At 42.7% G+C, this 25842-nt stretch overlaps 1 protein-coding gene across 1 annotated transcript in view; it reads left to right on the plus strand.

Annotated features, from left to right (window-relative positions):
• The first annotated feature begins 5186 nt into the window (after positions 1-5186).
• Positions 5187-25842, plus strand: part of LOC119420189 (protein kinase C epsilon type-like) — a 44433-nt gene continuing 23777 nt past the window's right edge. Inside the window, exon 1 of the mRNA XM_037687577.1 lies at positions 5187-5362. Within this exon, the coding sequence (XP_037543505.1) occupies positions 5229-5362 (134 nt within the window). The 5' untranslated portion in view covers positions 5187-5228. The remainder of the gene's footprint in view (positions 5363-25842) is intronic.

The following is a 25842-nucleotide window of genomic DNA, read 5'->3' on the forward strand; positions in this document are numbered from 1 at the left end:
CAGCACTGGGGTGGGGGCCGTTCTGAGTCAGCGCGGCCAGGAGGGATGTCTTCATCCTTGTGCTTTTTTTTTTCCCGGAGTCTCTCCTCGGCTGAGCACAACTATGATGTTGGAGATCGAGAGCTTCTTGCTGTTAAACTCACCCTGGAGGAGTAGCGTCACTGGCTGGAGGGCTCCAGGTTCCCGTTCCAGGTGTGGACGGACCACAAAAACCTGGAGTACCTCAGGTCCGCTCACCGCCTTAATCCTTGCCAGGCCAGATGGGCACTGTTCTTCTCTCATTTTAACTTCACCCTGTCATGCCGACCCGGTGAGAAAAATGTTTAAACCTGATGCCTTGTCACGGGTTTTAGAGGATAATTCCCCCTCAACTCAGGAGGAGAGCTTTATCCTTCCTGAGAGTGCTCGCCTGGCCATTACCCAGTTAGAGCTGGACCTAAGGAGCTCCAGCCAGTCACGTCCCCCTCCTACCAACTGTCCCCAAGACCGTTTGTATGTACCCACTAACATGGTCAAGAAGGTATTCTGTCACAACTCTCTGTTATTTTGTCACCCCGGTTTCACTAAAACATTATCTCTTGTCAGAGCTCAGTTTTGGTGGGAGACCATGTCCAGAGATGTCCGTGCCTATGTGCGTTCTTGTCCGGCGTGTTCCCAGTCCAAGACCTCCAGACGACCACGTTCGGGGTTACTTCATCCTCTTCCTTGTCCATCACGTCCCTGGTCGCACATAGGTATGGACTTCATAACCGGTCTCCCAACTTCCAATAACTTCACTATCATTTTAAACATCATTGACCGTTTTTCTAAAATGGTTCACCTAGTTCCTCTGCAAAAGCTACCCTCCTCCAAGGACCTAGCCCACATTATGGCTCGGGAGGTTTTTAGGCTCCACGGACTGCCTCAGGACATTGTCTCAGATCGGGGGCCTCAGTTTGTCTCCCACTTCTGGAGAGAGTTTTGTGTCCTCTTGGGCATTTCCGTTAGCCTCTCCTCTGGCTTCCACCCTGAATCTGATGGCCAGACGGAGAGGGCTAATCAGGAGGTGGAGGGCAAGCTGAGGCTCCTCTGTCAACAGGATCCAAAGAAATGGAGCTCATCACTGCCCTGGATCGAGCATGCCCTTAATTCTATTCCCTCCTCAGCCACCGGTTTGTCTCCCTTTTATGTTGTTTTTGGTTTTCAACCCCCAGCAGTCTCGGTCCAGGAACGCAAAGCCTCTGTCCCCTCAGCTCACATGGCGGCCCTCCGCTGCCAGAGTCTGGAGGAGGGCCAAAAAGTCTCTCTTAAAATCCAGGGCGGCGTACACTAGAAAGGCTGACCGCCACAGAACCCCACAACCCGACTATGCTGTGGGACAGAGTGTGGCTGGCCACTAAAGACCACCCTCTTAAGGTCTCGTCCCGCAAACTCCCCCCCCCCAATTCATTGGACCCTTTCCCATTTCCAAGGTTATCAACCCCATGTCTGTTCGTCTGACATTACCCAAGTCCTTACGTGTTCACCCTGCTTTCCATGTTTCTTGTGTTAAACCGGTCATTTCCTCCCAGTACCACTCCCCTGTTCGTTCCCCCCCACCTGCCCGTCTGATTGACAGCTCTCCTGCCTACACTGTTCACCGACTCCTCCGTTTTAGATGAAGGGGTCAGGGGCTTCAGTACCTCGTTGATTGGGAGGGATACGGACCGGAGGAGCGGTCCTGGGTTCTCTCCCGCCACATCCTGGACCGCAGTCTCATCCGGGACTTTCATCGCCTGGATCCCGAGCAACCTGGTGGAACGCCGGGAGGCGTTCCTTGAGGGGGGGATCTGTCACGAATAAAGTTCCATAGATTATATTTTCTGTCACCCTGATCACTCTTTAAAGTTTGCTATAGATCTTTTCTGTGAGTTTCATTTATTCTGTCCGCTCTGGTCATGTTTTATGTATGTGAGTTTTAGTTTGTCTTCTTTGCATGCTGGTTGAGGGTGATGTCATGGTTGTTTTTGTCTTCACTGCAGCCAGCAGCAGCTGATTGAACTCAACTGGCTGCACCTGTCTCTCTCACCCTTTAAAAGCTGCACTCTTTCTCCTCTTCGGTGCCCGGAAGTTGAAAACGGTTCACTGTAAGTAAATACCTCGCGTTTATGATCCTGCCTTGTTTCCCCATAGCCTTTGTGTCCCCTTGTTATAGTTTACCTGTCTCCTTGTTCCTGTCCTGCTCCTGGTTCTTGTTCTCCCCTCTTGGCTTGACCTCCCGGCTCATGGACCCACGACTCACCTGGACATTGTCTCTCACTCGACCCTTTGGATTATTACGTCTTCTGCTTTCGGTTCTGACCTTCGCCTGCACGACAACGCCTCCTCGTCTTCTCCTCCAGTACCTCCTGTCTTCTGCTCTCCAGTTTTGGACCCTGGCTTGTGTGACCACGTCTCTTCTCTCAACGGACTCACCACCCACCTGTTGCTGCGGCCGATTGCAGCCCCTCACCGGACTCAGCCTCTCCTGCAGCAATCCGGATCTGTTTGGACCTCGTCAGTCTCAAGAAGCTTCAAGCTCATCTGAGACGGTTAGTGGTCCTCCTCATTCTGACTTTTGCTCTACATCTCCTGCACCACCACTAACCGATCTCTGTCTTATAGACTCATTCCTGATCCGGAACCAGAACCCAGAACCAGTCCAATCTGCTATACTTCACCTTGAAAATAAATATAATTTAATTTTGACTTTTTGTGTGGTGATTTTGGTCTAACCGTTAGGTGGTTCGTTACAATGGATTGTTGCAACGTCTGCAGACTCTGTACCGATCCATTGTGGTGAAGAGGGAGTTGAGCTGTAAGGCAAAGCTCTCCGTTTACCAGTCATTCTATGTGCCTACCCTCACCTATGGTCATGAGCTCTGAGTAGTGACCAAAAGAATGAGATCATGAATATAGGGAGTTGAAATGAGTTTTCTCCACAGGGTAGCTGGGCTCTCCCTTAGAGACAGTGGTGTAGTCTATGTGATACGCGGGCATACATATTATATCCATTAGAAAAGCTTGGGAATTTCAGTCTACCCACTTAAAAGTGCCCAATGATACGAGCCCATGTCACGTATCATTGGCAAGGATACGTGACATGGACTCGTGTCATTGTCATCACATTTGGAACATTTTATTGACACGTTGAGATGGTTTCAACCTGTTTTTTGTATAATTACTTCTGTACTTACTACTTAATATTTGAACATGTTTTGCTTTGATACTGTTTTATAAATTCTATAACATGTTTTAATACAAAAGCCAACTGTTGTACAAAGTTTGTTGTACATTTATTCAAATAAAAGCATCAGATACATTTTGAAATTTTCAATAAGCTTAAAAACCAAAATAAATTGACAATTACATTGTACTAAATGGTGTACTTTGGTTTCTAAGCATCGTGAGAAGTTCAATTATCCAGGAGAGACTCGGGAGTAAAACCACTGCTCCTCCACATCGAGAGGAGTCAGTTGTGGTGGTTTGGGCATCTGATAATGATTCTTCATGGGCGCCTCCTTAGGGAGGTGCTTCAGGCATGTCCAACTGGGAGGAGACCCCGGGGAAGACCCAGGACACACTGGAGAGACTATGTCTCTCAGATGGCCTGGAAACACCTTGGAGTCCTCTCAGAAGAGCTGGAAGATGTGGCTGTGGAAAGGATGTCTGGACCTCCCTGATCAATATGCTGCCCCCAAGACCTGACTTCAGAACAAGCAGCAGAAGATGATGAATGGATGGATAGATGGATGGAGACATTTACTTTAGTATCCACTTCCTCAGTGTACCTCTGAGCCAGTGTTTGCTCCTGACGGTACATCTGTTCATGTTTTCCCAGTGTGAGCTGAGACCACAGCAGTGATTTAAACATTAACGCATGTAGACTACATGTGGCGCCGTGCACTTTGGTCCCAGGTAACTGAATCTAATGGTCAACATGTCACTTTTAGATGTTTTAACAAAAATATGGAGCAGTGAATTGTGGTTACAATATCTCCTTTGGCCTCATATGTCCAGAGACATTGTTCCAGAAGTCTTGAAGTTCATTCAGATGAAGGCTGTGTTTTAGAGAGATGTTTTCTCCTGAAACTCCTCCCAAAAATCTAAACTTGTTCTTTTTTTTTTTTTACAACTGTCCTGTTGTTAATTTTATAATTTATCTATTTTTGACAGCTGCACATAGAGTCAGCTATGGAGCTCTTGGGTTATTTGTCTTTTCTCTGAGCATTGCACTGTCTGACCTCTGGGTGAAGTCGCTCGACTGTCTGCTCCTTGGAAGATTGGCAGCTGCGTTAGATCATTCATATTTTTTAAATCACGAAATTCATGTAGATTAGAAATTACCTTAAACTTTAGATTGATGGGCTTCTCTGAGGACATTGCTGATGTCTTTACATCTTGGCACTGTGCTAACACACTTGTCTGCTCCAGAGCAGCAAACATAAGAAAAGTGATCATGCTGATCATGGTCAGTTCAAATCAGCATCTCCTGGATGATACTTTCACTTCTTAAATCCTGTGGAAGCAGCCAGGGTGGACAATTCTTCACACAGTGTTGTTAATAAATGTTGACAAGGCGGAATCTGTGTGTCTGGACACTTGAGGTTAGAGTTAAATCATTTTTAAACTTGGCAGGGATCAAATAATTAACATTATTGTCCTTGTATGTAAAGACCTTTAAGTAGCAGAGGGTGGACTTACATATACTGTTGTTTACATTTTAGCACACGCACACACACACACACGCATGCACACACATATTTCCAATAAGAAGAAAGTGAACTGGGACTCAGGAAGGGACTGTTTTTCTGCATTTCTATGCAGGTGTGTTGTTCACTGAACAGTGCTCTGAATGTAAAGGCACACATAAAATATTCAAAACTAATAATTCAGTTCATTATTAAATAAAAATAAATGTCCAAATATGTGACATATGTGGGATGATAAAGAACACATTTAATGTATAAATGTTATAAATTGTAGCATATTCAGGAAGTAATCTAGTGTAGAATTAAACATAATCACCAAATAAATGAAACGTGTTTAGTTATTGTTCAGTGCAGTTTAATCTAACTGTTGTTAAAATGTCCTGCTAAGTGATGAAGTGTTTTATTCACAAGCATGACCCGTCTGTCCTGTTAGTTTAATATTCCTGCTGGTTTCATCTTTCTGTGAGCTCAGAGTGTTCCTCTCACTGCTCCTCTCTGCAGGACCACTTGTTCTTTGTGATGGCGTATGTTAACGGGGACGACTTGATGTTCCAGATTCACTGGTCCAGGAAGGCTGACGAGGCTCGGTCTTGTTTCTGTGCCGCCGAAGTCACGTCAGCTCTGATGTTTCTGCACCGACACAGCATTATTTACAGGAGGAACTCCACAATCACACACACTCACCAACAACACATGTTTGGACTTTTCACTGTTACACTGACAAACATTCCTCCTTCTGCAACCTTTTGGTTTTACTGCCAGGCTTCAACTAGATGCCAGTTGTTCCCCGTCACGAAGCAAAATGCCTCCATCCATTTGTCTATGTTGTGAGCTGGATAACTTGAAAAATAAGCAACATGTCAACTTCCATTGTGGTGTGTTGCTGCATCTAGGTGTAAGAAAGTTCGTCATTAAAACTTTAAATACCATACCACTTTATTTATAAAGCACTTAAAACAGCAACAAGGCCAACCCAAGTTATGTACAGCAAAAACAAACAAGCAAAGGACACAGGATAAAATACATAGATCCACAGAGGCAAAGATAATAACTAAACGACTAACATTATAGAATACAGGCAAGTAAAATCAATGCACACAGTGTCAAAAGCCAGAGAATAAAAGTGTTTTCAAAGGAGACTTAAAAACAGTGAGAGAAGGTGATAACTCATTCCACAGTTTTGGACCTGCAACAACATCCCTGTCGCCTCTGAGCTTGAAACAAGTGCCTGGAACCAATAAAAACATCTGGTCTGCTGACCTCAGAGAGTGCTGTGGGACATATGGCTGCAGCAGATTAGCGAGATAAGAGGGGGCGGAACTATTCAGAGCTTTAAAAACATACAGAAGGATTTTAAAATGAATTTGAAAGTGAACCAGGAGCCAGTGAAGGGAAGCCAAAACTGGAGTAATGTGCTCTCTTTTAAATGCCACGTCAAAATTGAAGATGGCTTCCACCAAATATATAAATAAACTGGCCACCCCAATCATTTGAGGAAACTATGCTTTCATAGTTTTTATGTTGTTTGCAAGTGTAGTTTCCTCAAATGATGGGGTGACCCTTGGGGTGGGCAAAGATTATTCTATGGTGGGTAAGGCCACCATAAGCCACCCCTGCCTTGACCATTGCCCCAATGTTTGATTTTATGCTTCCAACTGTGGCAGGCTTTTTGTTACAGGACATGTAGATAACTCGCAGGGAAAGGTCAAATATGCTTCACTGTTTAAATCTAGATACTTAAGGTAGACCTAAAGATAAAATAACTTGTTTTATATTTGTTATAAAAAATAAAAAAAAAACATCAATCTCTGTTAAAAGTTCTCTAAGTGAAATGGATGTGGTTACCATATAACAGGAATACATTATGTATCGCCCTCTGCTGTTTAATCTGTGCTGAAATTAAAAAATAAAAAACGTTTTGCATCTCTGTCATTAAAAAAGGAAAAGTTTTTGACAGATCATATTTGTCATATGCCTCTTATTTTGAATGAATGAGTAAATCTGATTCTGTCAGACTCACTGCACGCCACTGGTAGATACAACACAGCTTGACCTGTAAAGGCCAGGCTGTGGAGGTCATGATGGTTTGAATCTTTCAGGAAATGATCAGAAGTTCATTTGAACACAAAGTTGTTTGTGATGTTCCTGCGTCCAGTTACTACATCAGGTTTCTAAATCCTTCCTTTGGTTCTGAAACGTTTTGACCCTGGCGTGCTCGGTCTGCATATGCGAGCTGAGATGACCTCACTTCATGGATCATCTGCCGCTTCAGTCAGAATATCAGCTGATAACAAACATCCCATCCTGACACCATTGTGATGAGCGGATAAAGCTCCGTGAGGCTTCAGACTTTTTTTAAACAAATATCTGCAGCGGATGAAAAATGGGGATTTTTGAGGAGTGTTTCCTCTGATAAATGGGAAGTTTAATGAGGTGTTTGGATTTTCTCCTCATGCAACCTGTGTGTGTCTATGCTGTTATTGTTTTTTTCTTTTGGCTCCTCCCTTTTCCAGGGGTCACTGTAGCAAACAAACCCACACAAAGATTTGTCTAAATGTTTTACTCCAGATGGCCTTCCTGGTGATCAAGCTGCAGCCTCAGGATTATGAGGCCACAGCACTGACCACCGAACTACCGTCTGTGTCTGTGTATCCAAATTTTCGCAAGCTTTAAAAAATTATTCATTATTTTCTGTCCTGATTTCTACTCAAGACTTTTCTTTATTTAAGCCTGTAAACACCTTTAGTTCAGAAACTGTCATGTCCACCAGGAAATTGTCCAAAATTGTGAGAATGTCCTCCATTTCAAAAATGTTTGTAAGCTCAATCATCCAGGTAGATAACAAAAAAGATTAAATCATGTCACCTGGACAGTTTAATTGAGAAACATTTTGTCTCCCATCTGGTAGGTAGCCTTCATTGCTGTGTTTCAAGCAAACCTCCTGTTGACATCTCAGAAGTAGGCTTTTAGCACGTGCAAACAGGGCCCACCCATCCAAAACTATCATGCACAACAAATCAAATGTTTTAGGCTAGATGGCTAACTTGCTTCTTACAGAAACAGCCTGAGGACAACCAAGGTCAAAATGGTTCAGAAAAAAAGGCTCAACACAGCAGAAGCCTATATGCCACGGACTTCCGTTCTAGCGCTTCCGTATTTTTTAGCCAGGCTGAACACTTCCGGTTCACAGGAAACACGGTGTTAGTAATGCCGTTTTTCACTTGTTCGCTGCAGGACTTGCCGACAATGACGATGTTTATAGAATTATTTTATTTATGAGAGTTATGCTTTAAAATAAATTAATTATATCTCAGGAAATTAAATGTTTAATTGAAGTGAAACAGTTCTGGTGTCACAATAAAGGAAACTGCAGAGAATATTTCAACTCAACTCAAATTTATTTTTGGTAAATTAAAAACATTACAAAAAAAGGGAAAAACAATATAAAATGGTAAATCAATTATTTACAAAAAAAAAAAGGAATAGGCTGAAGCCAAGGCTTATACTTGCCTACCCTGTTCATAGACTCAGCAGTCTACATAATGACAGATATCTACTGTCCACATATACACATACAGACATTTACCGTATATTTAAATATGCATGTGTATAATACATACATTTATCATATATTTAAATATGCATGTATATAATACATACACATACTCACATTACATACATGGTTGCACAATACATATATACATCTACATAACATCTCCATAAGCTTTTATAATTTTACATTTTAAGGCTTTTTTAAACCAAAAAACATCATTTGAAATCATCATTCAATTCATTCCAAAGTTTCACACTGATAACTGACATACATCTAGATTTTACTTTACTTTTCTCTTTAGCTTGTTCAAATATGAACAAACCACGTAAATTATATTTACTCTCTCTTAACTTAAATAATTTCTGAATTCCAGAAGGAAGACTTTTATTCAGTGCTTTATACATTATTTCCAGTATTTTTATATAAACAATGTCATTAAATTTTAAAGTATTAATTTGAATAAAGAGTTTATTAGTTGGTTCACAATATCCCACTTTATTAATAAGTCTAATTGCTTGTTTTGTAACTTTATTAATACTTTGTATGTTAATAGTAGTTTTATTTGCATTTCCCCATATTTCTGAGCAATATGACAAGTAGGGCATAATCAAGGAAGAGTATATAATATGCAAGCCTTTTACATTTATTAAATCTTTTATTTTAAACAATATTCCAATAGTTTTTGCAATTTTATTTTTAATATATTTAATATGACACTTCCAACTAAGTTTGTTGTCCAGAATGATACCTAAAACTTTTGTCTCATAAACTCTGTCGATTTTAACTCCATTTATATGTAACTTTACATTATTATTAATCCGATTACCTGAAAATACCATAAAATTAGTTTTTTTTTCATTTAAAGATAGCTTATTATAATCAAACTACTTTTTTTAACTCAGCTAGCTCTTTTTCTACTATTTGTATTAGTTCTTCCATATTCTTTCCAGAAAAGAAAAAGTTTATATCATCAGCAAACATTATAAATTTCAAAATACCGGATACTGTAAAACTATCATTTAAATAAAGTATAAATAATTTAGGTCCTAGAACTGAGCCTTGAGGAAGACCACATTTTATAGTTTCAATTTGTGACTTTGTGTTGTTAATTTGTACATATTGTAACCTATTACTCAAATAACTCTTTAACCACTGTTGTGTAACCCCCCGTAAGCCATATTGTTCACATTTTCCCAGAAGTCATTCATGGTCAATAGTGTCAAATGCCTAACATAAATTAATGAACACACCCACTGTGTTAATTTTCTGATCAACTGCTGCAGCAACATGTTCCACAAACTCCATCACAGCTAAAGTTGTGGAGTATGTTAAGATATTTTTGGACTGGTCCTATGGTTTGGTTGTTTCTAAAACCGTACTGGTACTGGTGTAGATGAACATATTCTGTGATATATTCATAAATTAAACGGATTCATTAATTTTTCTGGACTGAATAATATCGTGCATTGAATTTAATAAAATGTAACGTGAGGCGTTAATTTTCTTTGACCCATCAAATGAATCGGTCATTTATTAACAGAATCAAAGTTTAACATCAAACATTTACATTAATTTGGCAAAATTGAAAATAACAACATGGCTTAGTTAGCAAGCTGTACAATTAGAAAACCATACGGCGATGGTTTTCCGTTGCTTCACAACAGACATTTCTGAAAATATCTGGAATGACTTCTAGCAGAATAGAAGAGTTTAAAGATGGAAATGAAGTTTAGAGGGAGGGAGATGGTGTGTGAGGGAAAGTGTTGAACAGAACGGCACCCTCCATTCGAACCCAGCTTTCCTCGGTACGCTCGGTAGTAAACTCGACTCGTTACCTCTCTGAAGATGAATCAGCGGATACGGAGTTCCAGTTAACGCTACCGATCCAGCGTCTCCGTAGGATGGCAGAGAACCGTCCGGAGTGGTGGCGGTACTTCATCAACAACAGTTCACCTCTCGGTTGGGCTCACATGAGTTGTGAGTCCGTCAGAGTTCCACTCAGATGTGGAAGATTGCATAATTCCCACGAGACTCGGAAGAACTCCGGATCATGTCGGAAACTCCTGAACTCTCCAGCACTTTTTCCGTTCGGTTGGCTCTCCGAACCGAACTCGACTGCACTAGCTCCACACGACTGAACGAACTGGTTTGAACTAGGAAGTGCCGACATTTAAAGAGTTCTATTTCCGGTTCATTTGGGAAGTTCCTGATTGGCTGAAATAGCTAATCAGGGGTGTGTTTTTGTGACGTAAGAGGTCACTAGAAGTCAGAAAAACAGAAAATGTTTTGGAACAGACTGGAAATGTTTTAGAGACAGACGAGAGAAATGTTTAGACGAGTTGGGGGAAAACAGGTGCCAACTTCTCTATATTACGTCTGAGAGGATTTAAAAGCATGACAGTTCGTTCCAACAACTTGTTTTGCGTTTGACTCCGACATTTGACCGACATCACAACTTGCTCATTTCAGACAGAAGATCAGAAAATGCATGAATTACTCCATAACACATTCCAATTTGATTTCCACTTTGAATGAGGATTAAAAATCACTAATACTGTTTCACAGTTGATTTAAAATGATTAGTTCACTTCAACATTTAAAATGGTTTGAACTAAACACACTTTGATTATCAAACATTTGTAAAATAGTAATGATAATAAAAAAGAGAGTGTTCTTTCAATTGATCAGTGCAGGACACTTAGGAAGTCTCTGGATGAACTTAATCTTGTGTTTCTGGACTCAAATCAATGAAATACAGTTCTTGTCCCAGGAAGGCCAGATTTGACCTGAGGCTTAGTTCACTACAGTGGTTATCAACAATCCACTTTTTGTTTTCACATTGAACTTGTTTTTAAAAATATTGTCAATCAATGAAGCACTGTCTTTGGTTATTCGAGTAGGTCTTAAAATCAATGGATAGAAACCTAAACCAAACATTGTGTTGACAAATTCACTTGTTTTGATATGCTCATTATATTTCAATAAATCAATGTTAAAGTCTCCACAAATAAAAGTAAACGTTTCATTATACCTCTCATATGTCTCTAATATTTTCTTATTAAACTCATCTATGCATGAGCCAGGAGTTCGATGAACACAACTTATTAACATATGCCCAGATCTATTACCCTCAGTTTTAACAGATAAACATTCCATCAAGTTATCAACTGAAAATGTCATTTTAGCAATAACCTTACATTTCAGTCCTGACCTAATAAATAGTGCAACACCACCTCCTCTTTTGTTAAACCTATTCTGACCAAACATTTGATATCCATCTACACCATCCAACAGTTCACAAAAATCTTTACAGTTTAGAAAACGCATGTTAAAATCTGAATATTATTTTGAAAGTATTGCAAACTTCTAGAAAATCACTCATCATTACTCCAACACCAAATCCACAACTGCAGGGTCTGGAGCCGAGGCATAATCGTGTTTCTTACTGAGGTCTGTGGCTGGTGTGTTCTCCTCCTCGCTGTCTTCTTTGCAGCAGGGCTGAGCTCCCAAATCCCCGGTCGTGCAAGTGGAAGGGAGAACTTATTCCACTCGAACAATGCAGGTACATCTCCCGTTTTTAACCGCCATCTTCTTGTTTCTGACACTGGCTCTTGAATATCCTGAGGTTTGAAATGCCAGCTACAAACCTGAGTGTTAGCTTTAATGACTAAGTCTTCCCTGTGGACAGCCAGGAATTGTGGCAGGAAAATGGAAAAAACTAAGCACTCTATTGTACCTGCTATTCACTGGACACAACGGCACACAACAAAACTTAGTTGTTGTACCAGTAACGCGGAGATATTTTAACTTCTGTGTCTTCTTCGTGGTACAACTCTTGCAGCTACCGCTAAAAACAAACAAGAGCAAGACCGGAAGTGATCCACGTGTCTAAAATTTAAACATAAGTACGTCACCACTACCAATGTCATATAGGCTATTGCGAGACCTTGTGGATCTTAATTGTGGATTACAATTGTGAGCGCTTTATAGGTTAGAAGTAAGATTTTGAATTATATTCTGAATTTAACAGGGAGCCAATGGAGAGAAGCTAAAACTGAAGAAATTTGATCTCTCCTATCAACTCTCATTAAAACTCTGGCAGCAGCATTTTGAATCAACTGAAGACATTTTAAAGGTTTTTGAACACTCAGATAATTGCAGTAGTCCAGCCTAGACATGAGCAATGCATGGACCAGTTTTTCTGCATCATTTTTAGACAAGATGTGTCTAATCTTAGTGATCTTATGCAGGTGGACAAAAGCGGTTCTGATAACATTTTTAATGTGGGGGTTAAAATATATATCCTGATCAAAAATAACACCAAGATGACAAGAATGTGTTTTTGGATTCGCACACGACATCGGACAACAGGAATGCAAGGCTGTGACATGATCGCTGGACATCAACTATCTGAGAGAGTTTCATAATCTGGCAGAGTCTGAGAGTGAGCATGGAACCTCGGTTGTCAATAATTTGGATGTCCAACAAAATCAGCCAAGTTTTTATATAGAACAGCTGCTCCATTCAAAGTGGGATGGATGCCATCTGTCTGCATCAGACCAGGTTTCCCCCAAAATCATTCCAGTTCAGTGCCTAATATGAGTTGGATACTGCCAGAACAAGATATGGAAACTCTCTTATTTTGACAAGGTGTGTTCCGGAAACTGTTTGCTCAGATCCTGTAACTCAAATCTCCGCCCCTAAAAGTCCAAAGTCATTGCGCAGTTTCATTAAAAAACCAAACTATATAATTAAACAGCACAACTGAACTGCAAATCAGTGTGACAGTTTAAGTGGGTTATTAATAAAAATTTGATTATTTATTAAAATTGTGAGAGAAATGTTTGATGTGTATTATTCACATTACGTCACATGTCAAAACAACGGTGCTAATTTGTCAAAATAACAGCGCTCAACCTGTCAAAAAGACAGTCCAATTTACTTTCATAAAAAAATGGAGCAGGAGCAATAATGTGCAGGACTGAACTCAGCAGACAAGAGTCAGGCTCAGAACCGTGAAGTGAAGGGAGGAGTCTGGGGTTAGGATGCTTGACAGAAGCAAAGCTGCTCTATTCATGCGCAAGGAGAGAGCTGTTGTTGCTCTTATTGAATCAAGTGTTTACAAATGTAGCTAAATGTAGATCTTTAACAGCTCGTTAAAATACACCAGAATGCAGGAAATGGCATCTTCTTTATTCAAAACTACCTCGGGAAGGACCCACAGACACCCCTGCAACCCCTGCTCCCCATCCCTCCCCCACACCCAGCCCACCCACTATTTACGTTCCGGCATCAACCGGTTTACAAATTAAGCCCTGCTCGTTATCTACAAAGCCTATGTTGTTTTCAGAACACCACCTGGTCACCCAGCGGTTGAAAACGACATACGGCTAAACATGTCATCACTGGTCAGGTTGGTGAGGGGTCCAGAGAGCACTACTGAGTCCGACAAAGTATTTGCAAAGTCACACACCAAAGCAACATTAACTTTATTGATCTCTGACTTATGTAACCAAGTGTCATTGCCACCAATGTGGATAACAGTTTTACTGTATTTAGCCTTAGCTTTAGCCAGCAGTTTCAGATGGGATTCAATGTCGCCTGCTCTGGGCCCTGGAATGCATTTGACTGTGGTCTGAGTTGCAAGTGCCATGTCTTGGACTATGGAGCTGTCAATAACAAAAGTCTGCTCCTTGACGGGATTCTTACTAAGCATGGAAAACCGATTTGAACATTGAATGGGTCAGTGGTTAACCGAGGGGTTAATTTTAGCCTTATGCTTACTTTGGACTGTCACCCAGCCGGCCTGTGGTCCTGGATGGCTAAGGGGAGGAAAGTGATTTGAAACATGACTTAAAACAATAAATAAATACATTCATTACAATCTAGCTGTTTTTGTTTGTTTTTTGGGGTTATTTTCACTTGTTCTTCTCAATTTTTATGCATCCTTTTATAACTGTCTATTGTTGTTGTTGTTGTCCACTGTTGTCATCACTCTTTGTTAAAATCAGCTCTCTCTTGTAAATGAGTCCCCGAGGCTCAATGGAATTAACCTGTATAAATAAAGGTTGAATGAAAAAAAAAAAAACGAGAGAAAACTCTTTTCAAACGGGATTTGAAATGTGAACGGGTTGATGGTAAACTGGGGGCTTAGTTGTAGCATGAAACTTACTTTGGACCATCACTCAGCTGGCCTGTGGTTCCAGACTGCTAACATGAGCGAGCCTCAGTGTATCTGCACTGCCTACAGGGGCCTAACTAGTTAATGGTTTTTCAACAGCACAGAGCTGAGCTTCCAGCTCAGACAGCCTCTCCTCCAAAACCAACATAATAATACGTTACGTGTACCATTATTGTCACAGGAAGCAGTGGAAAAGCTAAACATCTGACACACAGGGCAAGTGATAAAACCAGAAAAGATGCTAAGATAAAGCTGTATTAAGAGCTAGCAGATCTCATATACACAGATAAAAACCAGAAGTCCTGAAAGATAAAAGACCACAGTGGAATTGACTTTAGGTTGGATGATCAAGTGATGTGGATCTGATGCAGGCAGTCACTCAGCGATGATACGATTTTAGCTTTGGGTGTGTCGAAATCAGCCAGTAGCTTAGTCCAAGCATGATGCAGCACCTCGTGACTGGCTCCTTTGTCTCTCAAAACACATAAATCATAAATAACCAAACAAGGATACACTATGACAAAATTCAAGGAACAGAAAAACACTAACAAGGATGACTTGCCTGAGTGAAGATCTTGGTCTCAGCTTTAGTTGAATCCGATGGTTAGCTTAGACTAGCACACCACTATCATCAGCCACATTAGATCAGCCACATTGATTCACGAATCTCAGAAACACATAAAAATAAAGTGTAAAACCAATATACAAAACTAACAGCAAATTCTGTGAGAGTAGTACTGGCTGCAGCTCCAAGATGGCCACTGATGATCAACACCTGGCGGTCATCTCCCTGACAAGCTCCTACCACTACTTAAGGCTGCAGTCAAGTCTACTCGATGCTGGAGCATTGATTCCCTCCCGGTACTAATGCTCTCAGGCATTTGTTTCTTAAGTATATGAGATACTTACCTTGTGGTTTTTGTGCCAGCAGTTTTCTCGTTTGACGTGTCCGTTCCACTCCTGGTCGCTCAGTTCCTGTCTGGTCTCTCGTGCCTTGCCTTCCGGATCTTGTATGCCCGTGCTCTGTTTCTGGGACTCATGCCTCTTGGACCCGTTGGACTCTCTCCAGTACCCAGGAAGCTGTAAGACAAAGAACAACAATTTCAGTAACTACTCACCTGTGCCACTTACCTGCTCCTGCCTAAAGACTATTCCCCTCTTCCAGGAGTTCCAGTCCCAGGGCCTGTATATATTGTGTATATACATATCGAACACTGTAAATAAATAACACCTTTTTGTATGTTGTGTCTTGAGTCGTTCTGGGTCTCGTTTCAACTGGGTTGCCCGAAAATACAACAGAAATGCTCCAGCCAGACCAAACCCAGAACGAGGCTCGGAACGATCAAGCGACGTCCTCCTCACAAACGGAACGGGTAGACCAGCTGGAGAAGATCCTCACCCAAATGATAAATCAACAACAACACACGCAAGCTAACCTACAAGAGCTTGGGAGCATGGTTTTCACCATTAAACAGACTCTCTCCCTTTCTTCACCTACAGCCGCAGCAGAACCTCCTGTGGACAGCCCGACGTGTACATGCTCAGTGAGGCACCCGTTGGAGCAACAAGTGTTGGTAAAACCTTCCGAACTTTTCTCCGGTGATCCAGATCAATGTGACGGCTTTCTCCTCCAATGCGAGCTCGCGTTTAGCGGGGATCCTAGACTTTACTCCACAGACAATGCTAAGATCACTTATTGTACGAGCCAGTTAAAAGGTAACGCACTCTGGTGGGCAACCTCTTTCCTCCGCCAACACGATTTAAGAATTGTCACATTTAGCTCGTTACTCACTGAATTTTGTAGAATATTCGACAGGCCATTATCGGGTCCCAACGCTGAGAAACGTCTCCTGGGTTTACGTCAGGGCCGGCGTCCAGTAGCTGAACACGCCCTCGAGTTCCGCATCCTCGCAGCACAAACGGGGTGGAACGAGAGGGCGCTGCAGGGAACTTTCTTGAACTCCTTGTCGGATCCGTTAAAGGATCAGATCACCGCAAGAGACGAGCCGTCCAACTTCGACGCACTCATTAATTTAGCCGTAGCAATCGACGAACGTTTCCTCGAGCAGCAGCGGGAACGTGACTACAACTCCCAGAAGACCACCACTTCCAGTTTGGGTCCGTCACTCAATGTCTTCCGTAATAAAACCCTTTCTGAACACTATAAACCCCAGAGTCACCAAGCCTTCGCGTCTCCGCCCCCACTCGCCCTGCCTGAACCTGAACCCTTGCTGGTGAGACGCACCCGCCTAACTCCAAACGAAAGACAGAAACGAAGGGAGCAAAGATTATGTTTCTATTGCGGCCAAGATGGGCACTTTATTGCCGTCTGTCTGTTTCGGGGAAACGAGAACACACACCAATAAAGAGGGAGATATTGGTGGGGACTTCTTCGTTCTCCCCATTAAGCAGATTGACCATAGCTACGGTCATCCAAGTTAATCACAACCGTTTCCCTGTATCTGCACTTATAGACTCTGGCGCTGAACAAAATTTAATCAGTCAAAGTATTGTCACTGAATTGTCTCTACCCACTTTAGAAATACCATCCGTTTCTATAGCGGGGGTCACGGGCGACACCTTAGCCCAGGTTAAACACCGCACCGCCGACCTACACCTGATAACATCTGGCAACCACCATGAGAACATTAATTTCTTTGTTTTTGATTCACCACATGATCAATTGATTTTGGGGTATCCCTGGTTGAAGCTCCACAATCCCCACATTAATTGGGAGCTTGGCAGGATAGAGAAATGGAGCGGGAGGTGTTTAAAACACTGCCTCCGCTCTGGGATTTCTAACCCCACTAAACCAGTCACCAACGTTGAGGAGATCGATCTGACTTCCATCCCACCCAAGTATCACTATCTCTCACCAGTATTTAGTAAGCAGAAAGCTTTGTCCCTGCCACCGCACCGAACCTATGACTGCGCCATAGACCTTTTTCCAAGCGCTCCCTTACCGGCCAGCCGCCTGTACAACCTCTCGGGTCCAGAGAGGGATTTCATGAAGAATTATATTGAGGAATCACTTGATTCAGGTATCATTCGTCCTTCCACCTCCCCGGTAGGGGCAGGGTTTTTCTTTGTGTCCAAAAAAGATAAAACCCTCTGACCTTGTATCGATTACCGGGGATTAAACAGTATTACAGTCAAGAACAAGTATCCTCTTCCCCTCATAGATTCCATACACGAGCAGTTACAGTCAGCTACTATTTTCACGAAATTAAACTTGCGAAATGCCTACCACTTGGTATGCATAAAGGAAGGCGACGAATGGCAGACGGCCTTCCGAACCCCGTTAGGCCACTTCGAATATCTTGTCATGCCATTTGGTCTCACTGACGCCCCTGCTGTCTTCAAGGCGCTAGTGAATGATGTGCTCAGAGATTTCTTAGGAGACTTCGTTTTTGTATATCTCGACGACATTTTAATTTACTCGCGTGACAAAGAGTAGCACATCAGAAGGGTCAGAACTGTACTTCAGCGTTTATACGAGAATCAGTTATTCGTCAAGTGTGAAAAATGCGAGTTTCATACTTCTTCAGTTTCTTTTCTGGGGTTTATTTTCGGGGAGGGGCATTATCGTACCGATCCTGAAAAGATTAGAGCAGTAGTCGAATGGCCCATTCCAGAGACTCGCAAACAGCTTCAGCGTTTTTTAGGTTTTGCAAACTTTTACAGACGCTTTATCAGGGACTACAGCCGTATTGCCGCACCACTCTCTCAGCTTACTTCCATTAAAATAACCTTCAAATGGACTACAGAAGCAAACACGACTTTCAATAGACTAAAACAACTCTTCTCTTCCTCATCCATCCTCTGCCATCCTGACCCCGAACGCCAGTTCATCCCAGAGGTGGATGCCTCCGACACTGGGGTAGGAGCAGTCCTCTCTCAGAGATCCCCCAGAGACAACAAAGTACACCCCTGTGCTTTCTTTTCTCGGTGCCTGTCCCAAGCCGAGCGAAATTATGATGTGGGTAACCGCGAACTACTGGCCGTCAAACTGGCCTTAGAAGAGTGGCGTCACTGGTTAGAAGGTACTGAGACCCCTTTCCTTATCTGGACCGATCACAAGAACCTGACCTATCTAAGGGATGCTAAGAGGTTAACCCCCAGACAGGCACGATGGTCTTTATTTTTCAATAGGTTTAATTACATTTTGACTTTTAGATCTGGCTCGAAAAATACCAAGCCAGATGCTCTGTCTCGTCAATTTTCTCCTCCAGACGTCCCCGAACCTGAGGAACACATTGTTCCTTCCACATGCATCGTCGGGGCTCTCACATGGCCTATCGAGCAGGAGGACCGCGATGCCCACAAGGAGGAGCCCGACCCCGGCCTCGGCCCCCCCGGAACCCTGTTCGTTCCCTCTATCATGAGATCAAAGGTACTGGAGTGGGTCCACACAAATAAACTTTCTTGTCACCCAGGAGTAACACGCATGTTGTCCCTAACAAAGACCCACTTTTGGTGGCCGACGCTTATACAAGACGTCAAGGACTTTGTCGCTGCTTGTTCCACATGCACACGTAACAAGACAGGTAATCAACCCCCGGCCGGACTCTTACAACCACTGCCCTCACCCAGCTGCCCTTGGTCCCACATATCTGTGGATTTTGTCACAGGACTTCCCCCGTCCGAAGGAAACACGGTCATACTAACTGTCATTGATAGATTCTCGAAGTCGGCACATTTCATTCCTCTGGTAAAGTTACCATCCGCTCTTGAGACCGCACAACTATTAGTTCAGCATGTTTTTCGTATCCACGGCATTCCCTCCGACATTGTCTCTGACCATGGTCCACAGTTTATTTCTCAGGTGTGGCGGTCGTTTTGACTTCGGGCTACCACCTACAGTCTAACGTCCAGGCTGAAAGGTGCAACTAGGAACTCGAGAACACCCTTCGTTGCGTTGTGGAGAGCAATCCTTCAGCCTGGTCTCAACATCTGGTGTGGGTGGAGTATGCCCACAACGCTCACAGATCCACAGCCACAGGTATGTCTCCTTTCGAAGCCTCTTTGGGTTACCTGCCCCCCCCCTGTTTCCTAGTCTAGAGAAGGACATCATGGTGCCATCTGTCCAGCACCATTTCCGCAGATGTCGACGCATTTGGCTGCAAACAAGGGCAGCCCTCCTGCGCACTGCGGCCCAAAATAAGAGGTTCGCCGACCGACACCGCTCTTTCGCCCCGTCCTATCAGGTGGGCCAAAGGGTGTGGCTCTCCACAAGAGACATTCAGTTAAAGGACATTCCCAGGAAGATGGCTCCACGTTTCATAGGTCCCTTCATCATCACCAAGATAATCAACCCCTCAGCAGTCCGCCTTCAACTTCCCAGCTCCATGAGGATCCACCCCACATTCCACGTTTCTCAGATAAAACCAGTTTCCGAGAGTCCACTGTGCCCACCTGCCAACCTCCCTCCACCCGCCCGGTTGATCGACAATCACCCCGCCTTCACGGTTTGTGCCATTTTGGACGTCAGACGTCGAGGCAGGGGTTTCCAGTATCTCGTGGAATGGGAGGGATATGGCCCGGAGGAGAGATCCTGGATTCCCCGCTCATTCATCTTGGACCCAAGCCTCATCACGACCTTCTTCAGAGCACACCCCGAGAAGCGCCTCAGGTCGACTGGAGGCGATTCTTGAGGGGGGGTAATGTGAGAGTAGCACTGGCTGCAGCTCCAAGATGGCCGCTGATGATCAACACCTGGCGGTCATCTCCCTGACGAGCTCCTACCACTACTTAAGGCTGCAGTCAAGTCTACTCGATGCTGGAGCATTGATTCCCTCCCGGTACTGATGCTCTCAGCCATTTGTTTCTTAAGTATATGAGATACTTACCTTGTGGTTTTTGTGCCGGCAGTTTCCTAGTTTGACAAGTCCGTTCCAGTCCTGGTCGCTCAGTTCCTGTCTGGTCTCTCGTGCCTTGCCTTCCGGATCTTGTATGCCCGTGCTCTGTTTCTGGGACTCATGCCTCTTGGACCCGTTGGACTCGCTCCAGTACCCAGGAAGCTGTAAGACAAAGAACAACAATTTCAGTAACTACTCACCTGTGCCACTTACCTGCTCCTGCCTAAAGACTATTCCCCTCTTTCGGGAGTTCCAGTCCCAGGGCCTGTATATATTGTGTATATACATATCGAACACTGTAAATAAATAACACCTTTTTGTATGTTGTGTCTTGAGTCGTTCTGGGTCTCGTTTCAACTGGGTTGCCCGAAAATACAACAAATTCAAGAGACAGAAAACAGTTTAAAACCAGTGTGACTCACCTGAGTGGTTCGATCTCAGTTTGGTGAGTGATGAATCAGACACCTAGCTTAACTTAGCTTAGCTAAAGTTAAATGCAGGACCTCGTGACTGTCAAACGTATCCCATCCGTCCGTCCGTCCATCCATCCATCCATCCATCCATCCATCCATTATCTTTTACCCGCTTCTTCCATTTTGGATCACAGGGGTCACCGTTGCCCGTGTCCAGCAATCACTGTGCGAGGGGCGGGGTACACCCTGAACGGGTCTCCAGTCCATCACAGGGACACACAGAGACAAACAAACATTCACTCTCTCACTCACACCTAGAGACAATTTAGAGTTACCAATCAGACTAACATGCATGTTTTTGGTCTGTGGGAGGAAACCGGAGTACCTGGAAAAAACCCACGTATGCACGGAGAGAACATGCAAACTCCACCCAGAAGGCCCCAGGATTTGAACCAGGGACCTGCTCGCTGAGAGGCAGCAGCTCTGTCGGCTGCGCCACCGGGCTGCCCCCAAGTGTGTCCCAAAAAACAAAAATAAGGCTGAAAAAAAACAAAAACAACAACAGAAATACGACCATATACAATTTAAAGCATGGGTGACTCGCTCTAAAGTAGTTAAATTCTTTCTGATCACAGCCGCAGTTTTCATTGTGTCCTCCTCACCAAGCCAGAACCAAATATACACTGCACAATGCACCTGCTACCAAGAAAGCACACTATTCCCAATCAAAGACTATGTTTTGATATATTTTGTAAGTGTTTCTACAAAACTGTTGGAGATGTGAATCAAAACTCATGAAATACATGAAAGAATAATGAATGAACAGTAACATTTTCTGTATAAATTACACTTTTTTTATAAAGATCCTTGCTAAGCAAATGAGCTAAATTCCGACAAGAAAATTTAAAACCCAAAATGAAACAAACACAGCTAAGAAAACCTTAAGTGCCTAATTTGCAGGCAATTAAACTTTGCTGTCACCTCCTAACCCAAAGGCTCAATATGTTGTGAGCCACTCAGGGCTGTTAACATTTCGTGTGAACTGCTGACCCACTTATCCTGTGGGTCATTTAGGTCATTGTCACCTGTGACTTGATTAGCGCCCTGAACAACATGCAAGACCTTTCAGTCTCATGTTTCTTGGTGCCAGAGGTTGCGAAACAGCCTGTGTTAGACGGAGCATTAGATAGGTGATGGTAAATAGATGTTACCTGAGATCATGTTTTTCCCAGGTGTGGATATGGATGCTTGCTTGGTCTTTCATGGTTAAGAAAGAGCTGAGCTGAAATAGAAAACTTAAATTTACCAATTAATCTATGTTACAATCTCTAAAACAGAACAATAAATACTAAAAGAGCTTGTTCCCTGAAGTGGGTACAGGGTGAGGATGTCAGAGCTGCCACTCTGCATCAAAAGAACCACCTGAGGTTTGCGCATCAATTCAGTACTGAAGAAATGTTTGAAGGAGCAGAATCATTCAAACCAACAGGTCATGTCATGTGACACGAGTTTTCTACACAAAGAAACGTTTACAGAAAATCTGCAGTAAATTTTCACATTGCTAAGAGGATAATTTACAGAACAATAAAATGTAAAGATGCCATAAAAGACTTAAAACTTACCAAAATTCAAGATTGAGTTGTGTTTATTTGTCATATGCAGGTTAACACAAGGTTCACAGTACAATGAAATGCTTAGGATGAGAAGAACCGATTTGACTCGCTAAAAAAAAAATTAAAGAACAAACAAACAAGAAATACTAAAGCATGCAATAATGATACAAAAATAAAGTACCAAAAAGTGAAAAAGTAATTATATTTGCAACATCCTAAAGAGATATAGTAAACAACAACATGGTAGAATATAACGGTGCAAGCAAGATGAATTTGAATGAATAAGCGTTTCAAGGTAGTAATATAAGTTAAAATGCACATTATACTGTAGTTTTTGTACTACTAGTGCTTAGTGTATTCTTAGTTTAGCTTATTTCTTAGGTCGTTTTCACACCGGATAGTCCGGTAGACTCGGTTCCGTTCGGGACCAATATTCATGACCTTTTGTTTACATTTGAGCTGGTGCATTTGCATTCACACTGCACTGTGCAGTCGAGCCAACCTGTTGAACCAACCTGTTCCCCCGCTCACCTGTGGGGGCGCTGCACCAAGAACTACTGAAAGAAACGACACAAAAACCTCTGAAGAGTAGACACGTCTTCTTCTTCTTCTTCTTCTGTAAATAAAAATAAAAACTAAGTGGCATCAAGTTTTAGCAGTTTTAGGAGTTATATTTTGTCATTTTTAATAAATGGACTTAGCATGAGCAGAAGATGAGACAGAAGACCATGGAGAATATTGTTTTTCACACAAGGCAGCTGACAGCTCCATATAAGGTCAGAGAAATGCTGTTTGTTTACCCTGTGGAGCGGGGCCTGGTCTGTTTACATTCATACTGTACTCGAACCGCGCTGGAGTTAGCTTCTACCGGACCGAGACCTAGGTTTTAGCCCTGGCCAGAGTCAGGGGCGCAACTACATATTTTTGAGGTGGATGCGAACACATCATCGGCGCCCCCCCCCACCCGCTCCTTTTTACTTGCCGCCTCATACAGCTTAGTCATGCACTTAGAAAATACAGTAGTAATATTACAGATTTTTTTAATGTTACATATTATATCAGGTGATCATTTCAATCATAAACAAATAAGAAGTTTTATAAAGTACAAATATATAACAGTAGTGGTACTCAGTCAGTGCTCAACATTTTATGTAGTGGAAATATGACATCTTAACAGCCTGGAGTCCATGTCAGAGTTTTAACATTTATGACATTTAAACTGTTACATTCCGTGACTTTGCATTTGCCCATTTGTCAAGTATAACATCAAATGAAATAGACCGTTCCACACTGTTTTCAATAGAGATCACTGCTAACTGGGACAAGCGATCATTGCTCATATTTGAACGAAGGTATGTTTTGATGAGCTTCAGCTTGCTAAATGATCTCTCTGCAGATGCAACTGTCAGAGGCATGGTTAAAAATACTCTAAGGGCTACTGTCAAATTTGGAAATACCAAATCAAGGTCCTCTTGAATTAGGAAATTTAACTTTTCTAGAGCCTTGTAACCCTTCAGTAGACGGCTTGCTGGGTATATTTCTTGAATGATATCTCTTGAAACATCACAAGTGGTCAGGGCATATGTGGTCACTGATTCCTCCAGCTCAGCTTTTGTCATGTGCTCCATTTTAGTGATGAATTTAAATTTCTCAGACACAAGTTGAAAATTGGAAAACCTCTCAGACAGCTCTTGGAGGAGTGTGTCAACAATAACATTGAAAACCATGCACCTGAAGTGCCTTGTGGGTTCCTTTTCATGATGACCAGTGCATGAATTGTCATCTGGGAAATTATTTTGCTTCCTAAGTCGTTTCTCTTTGAACTTAGGAGAAGCATCCATTTCGATGGCTATTTTGCTTGCAATGTCAAGTGACTTCTGAAAGCCCTCTTCTCTATATTTGAGCAAAAACTCTTTCAGAGACTCGATTAGCCTAATGGCTGTGTCCATTGACACATCTGCTGCTTGTAGTGCCTTGCTTGCAAAGTTGATCTCACATAATAAGGCATACCAAATTATGAGGCACACAAGGAACTCCATACTGACAATCTCATCAGATAGTGATTTTGCCTCTGAGACAATCTTGCTGTCTCCTGCCACTTCTCCAAGCTTTTGTAGTGCATCTAAAATTCCCCCCCATCTGGAAACGTATAGCTTTGACAGAGTCTAGCTTTGCCTCCCACCGGGTGTCACTCAGAGGCTTCAGTGTGATGTCGACAAACTCTGTGAGAATGTCCCACCTCTTCACAGAAGACGAAAAGATTGTGTACAATCTTTGAACAGTGCCAAAAAAAGTGAGACACTCTCTGCTAGATGAGGCTGCATCACATAACAAAAGGTTCAGGCTGTGGCTGCAGCAGGGGATGAATAAAGCCTCTGGACATCTCTGTTGTATTAAAGCTTGAACACCCTTGTTTATTCCCCTCATATTAGAGCCATTGTCATAACTTTGCCCTCTACAATTAGCCAAATCCAACCCCAGACTCTCCAGAACCCCTGTTAGTGTATCTGTGAGGCCTTTCCCAGTTGTGTCCTTCACAGCAGTGAACCCCACAAAAGACTCTGCAATAGTGACTTTTTTCTTCTCATCAGTATCAATATATCGAATAATGACTGAGGCCTGCTCTTGCTTTGAAATATCAGGTGTGCAGTCCAGTTCCACTGCAAAGTACTTAGAGGCTTTGATCTGGGCAGATATTTTACCCAAAACACACTCTGATATTGAATCTAAAAATTCATTCTGAGTGCACCATGTCAGATATCCAGTGGTTTGTTTGGAGGCTGCCTTTCTAAGATGTTCTGCCAGTGTGACATCATATCGTGCAATGAGCTCAAGGATTCCCAGAAAATTTCCATTTTTAGGATTTCCTAACTGAGAATTTTTCCCCCTTAGTGGCAAGTTTCTCTCTGCAAGGAAGAGTATGCAGTCAATAACTCGAGTCAACACACTTCTCCAGTATGCTTTTTCAGCTGCCATGGTTCTCTGCAGTTCACTATCAATAGTCTTACCTAGGCGTAAGCGAGATATCATTTCTTTCCACATCAGATAAGCATTTATGTGAGAACTACTGGTTTCATGGTGCTTCAGTGTTTTTGAAAGACATCGCCAGTTACTGTACCCTGCCACAAGGCATGTATCAGAAACTTTAGCTTCACCAAAAAGCTTACACGCAAAACAATAGACTCTGCTGGTATTTTTGGAATACAGTAACCAATCTCGTTCAACTTTCTCTCCATTAGACAGTATACGAAAACAGTACGCTTTGGAAAAACACCTCTTATTCTTCTCTGATCTTGGATATGGACCATCAGAAACTTTCTGTGGGCCATTTTCAACCATGTACTGGCTAAATGTGTCCCCCATTTTGTGTGGTAAAGGCCATTCGGATGGATCTTCTGAATAAAGCCTTGCCTCAGCCCTCTCCTCTGCAGCTCTGTACTTCTCTCCCTCTACATCATCATCTGGACCTCTCTGCTCCTCTCCCTCTTCATCATCTGGACCTCTCTGCTCCTCTC

Source organism: Nematolebias whitei, chromosome 1 (genome assembly GCF_014905685.2).
Source record: "Nematolebias whitei isolate Nwh7 chromosome 1, NemWhi1, whole genome shotgun sequence".
Lineage (NCBI taxonomy): Eukaryota > Metazoa > Chordata > Actinopteri > Cyprinodontiformes > Rivulidae > Nematolebias > Nematolebias whitei.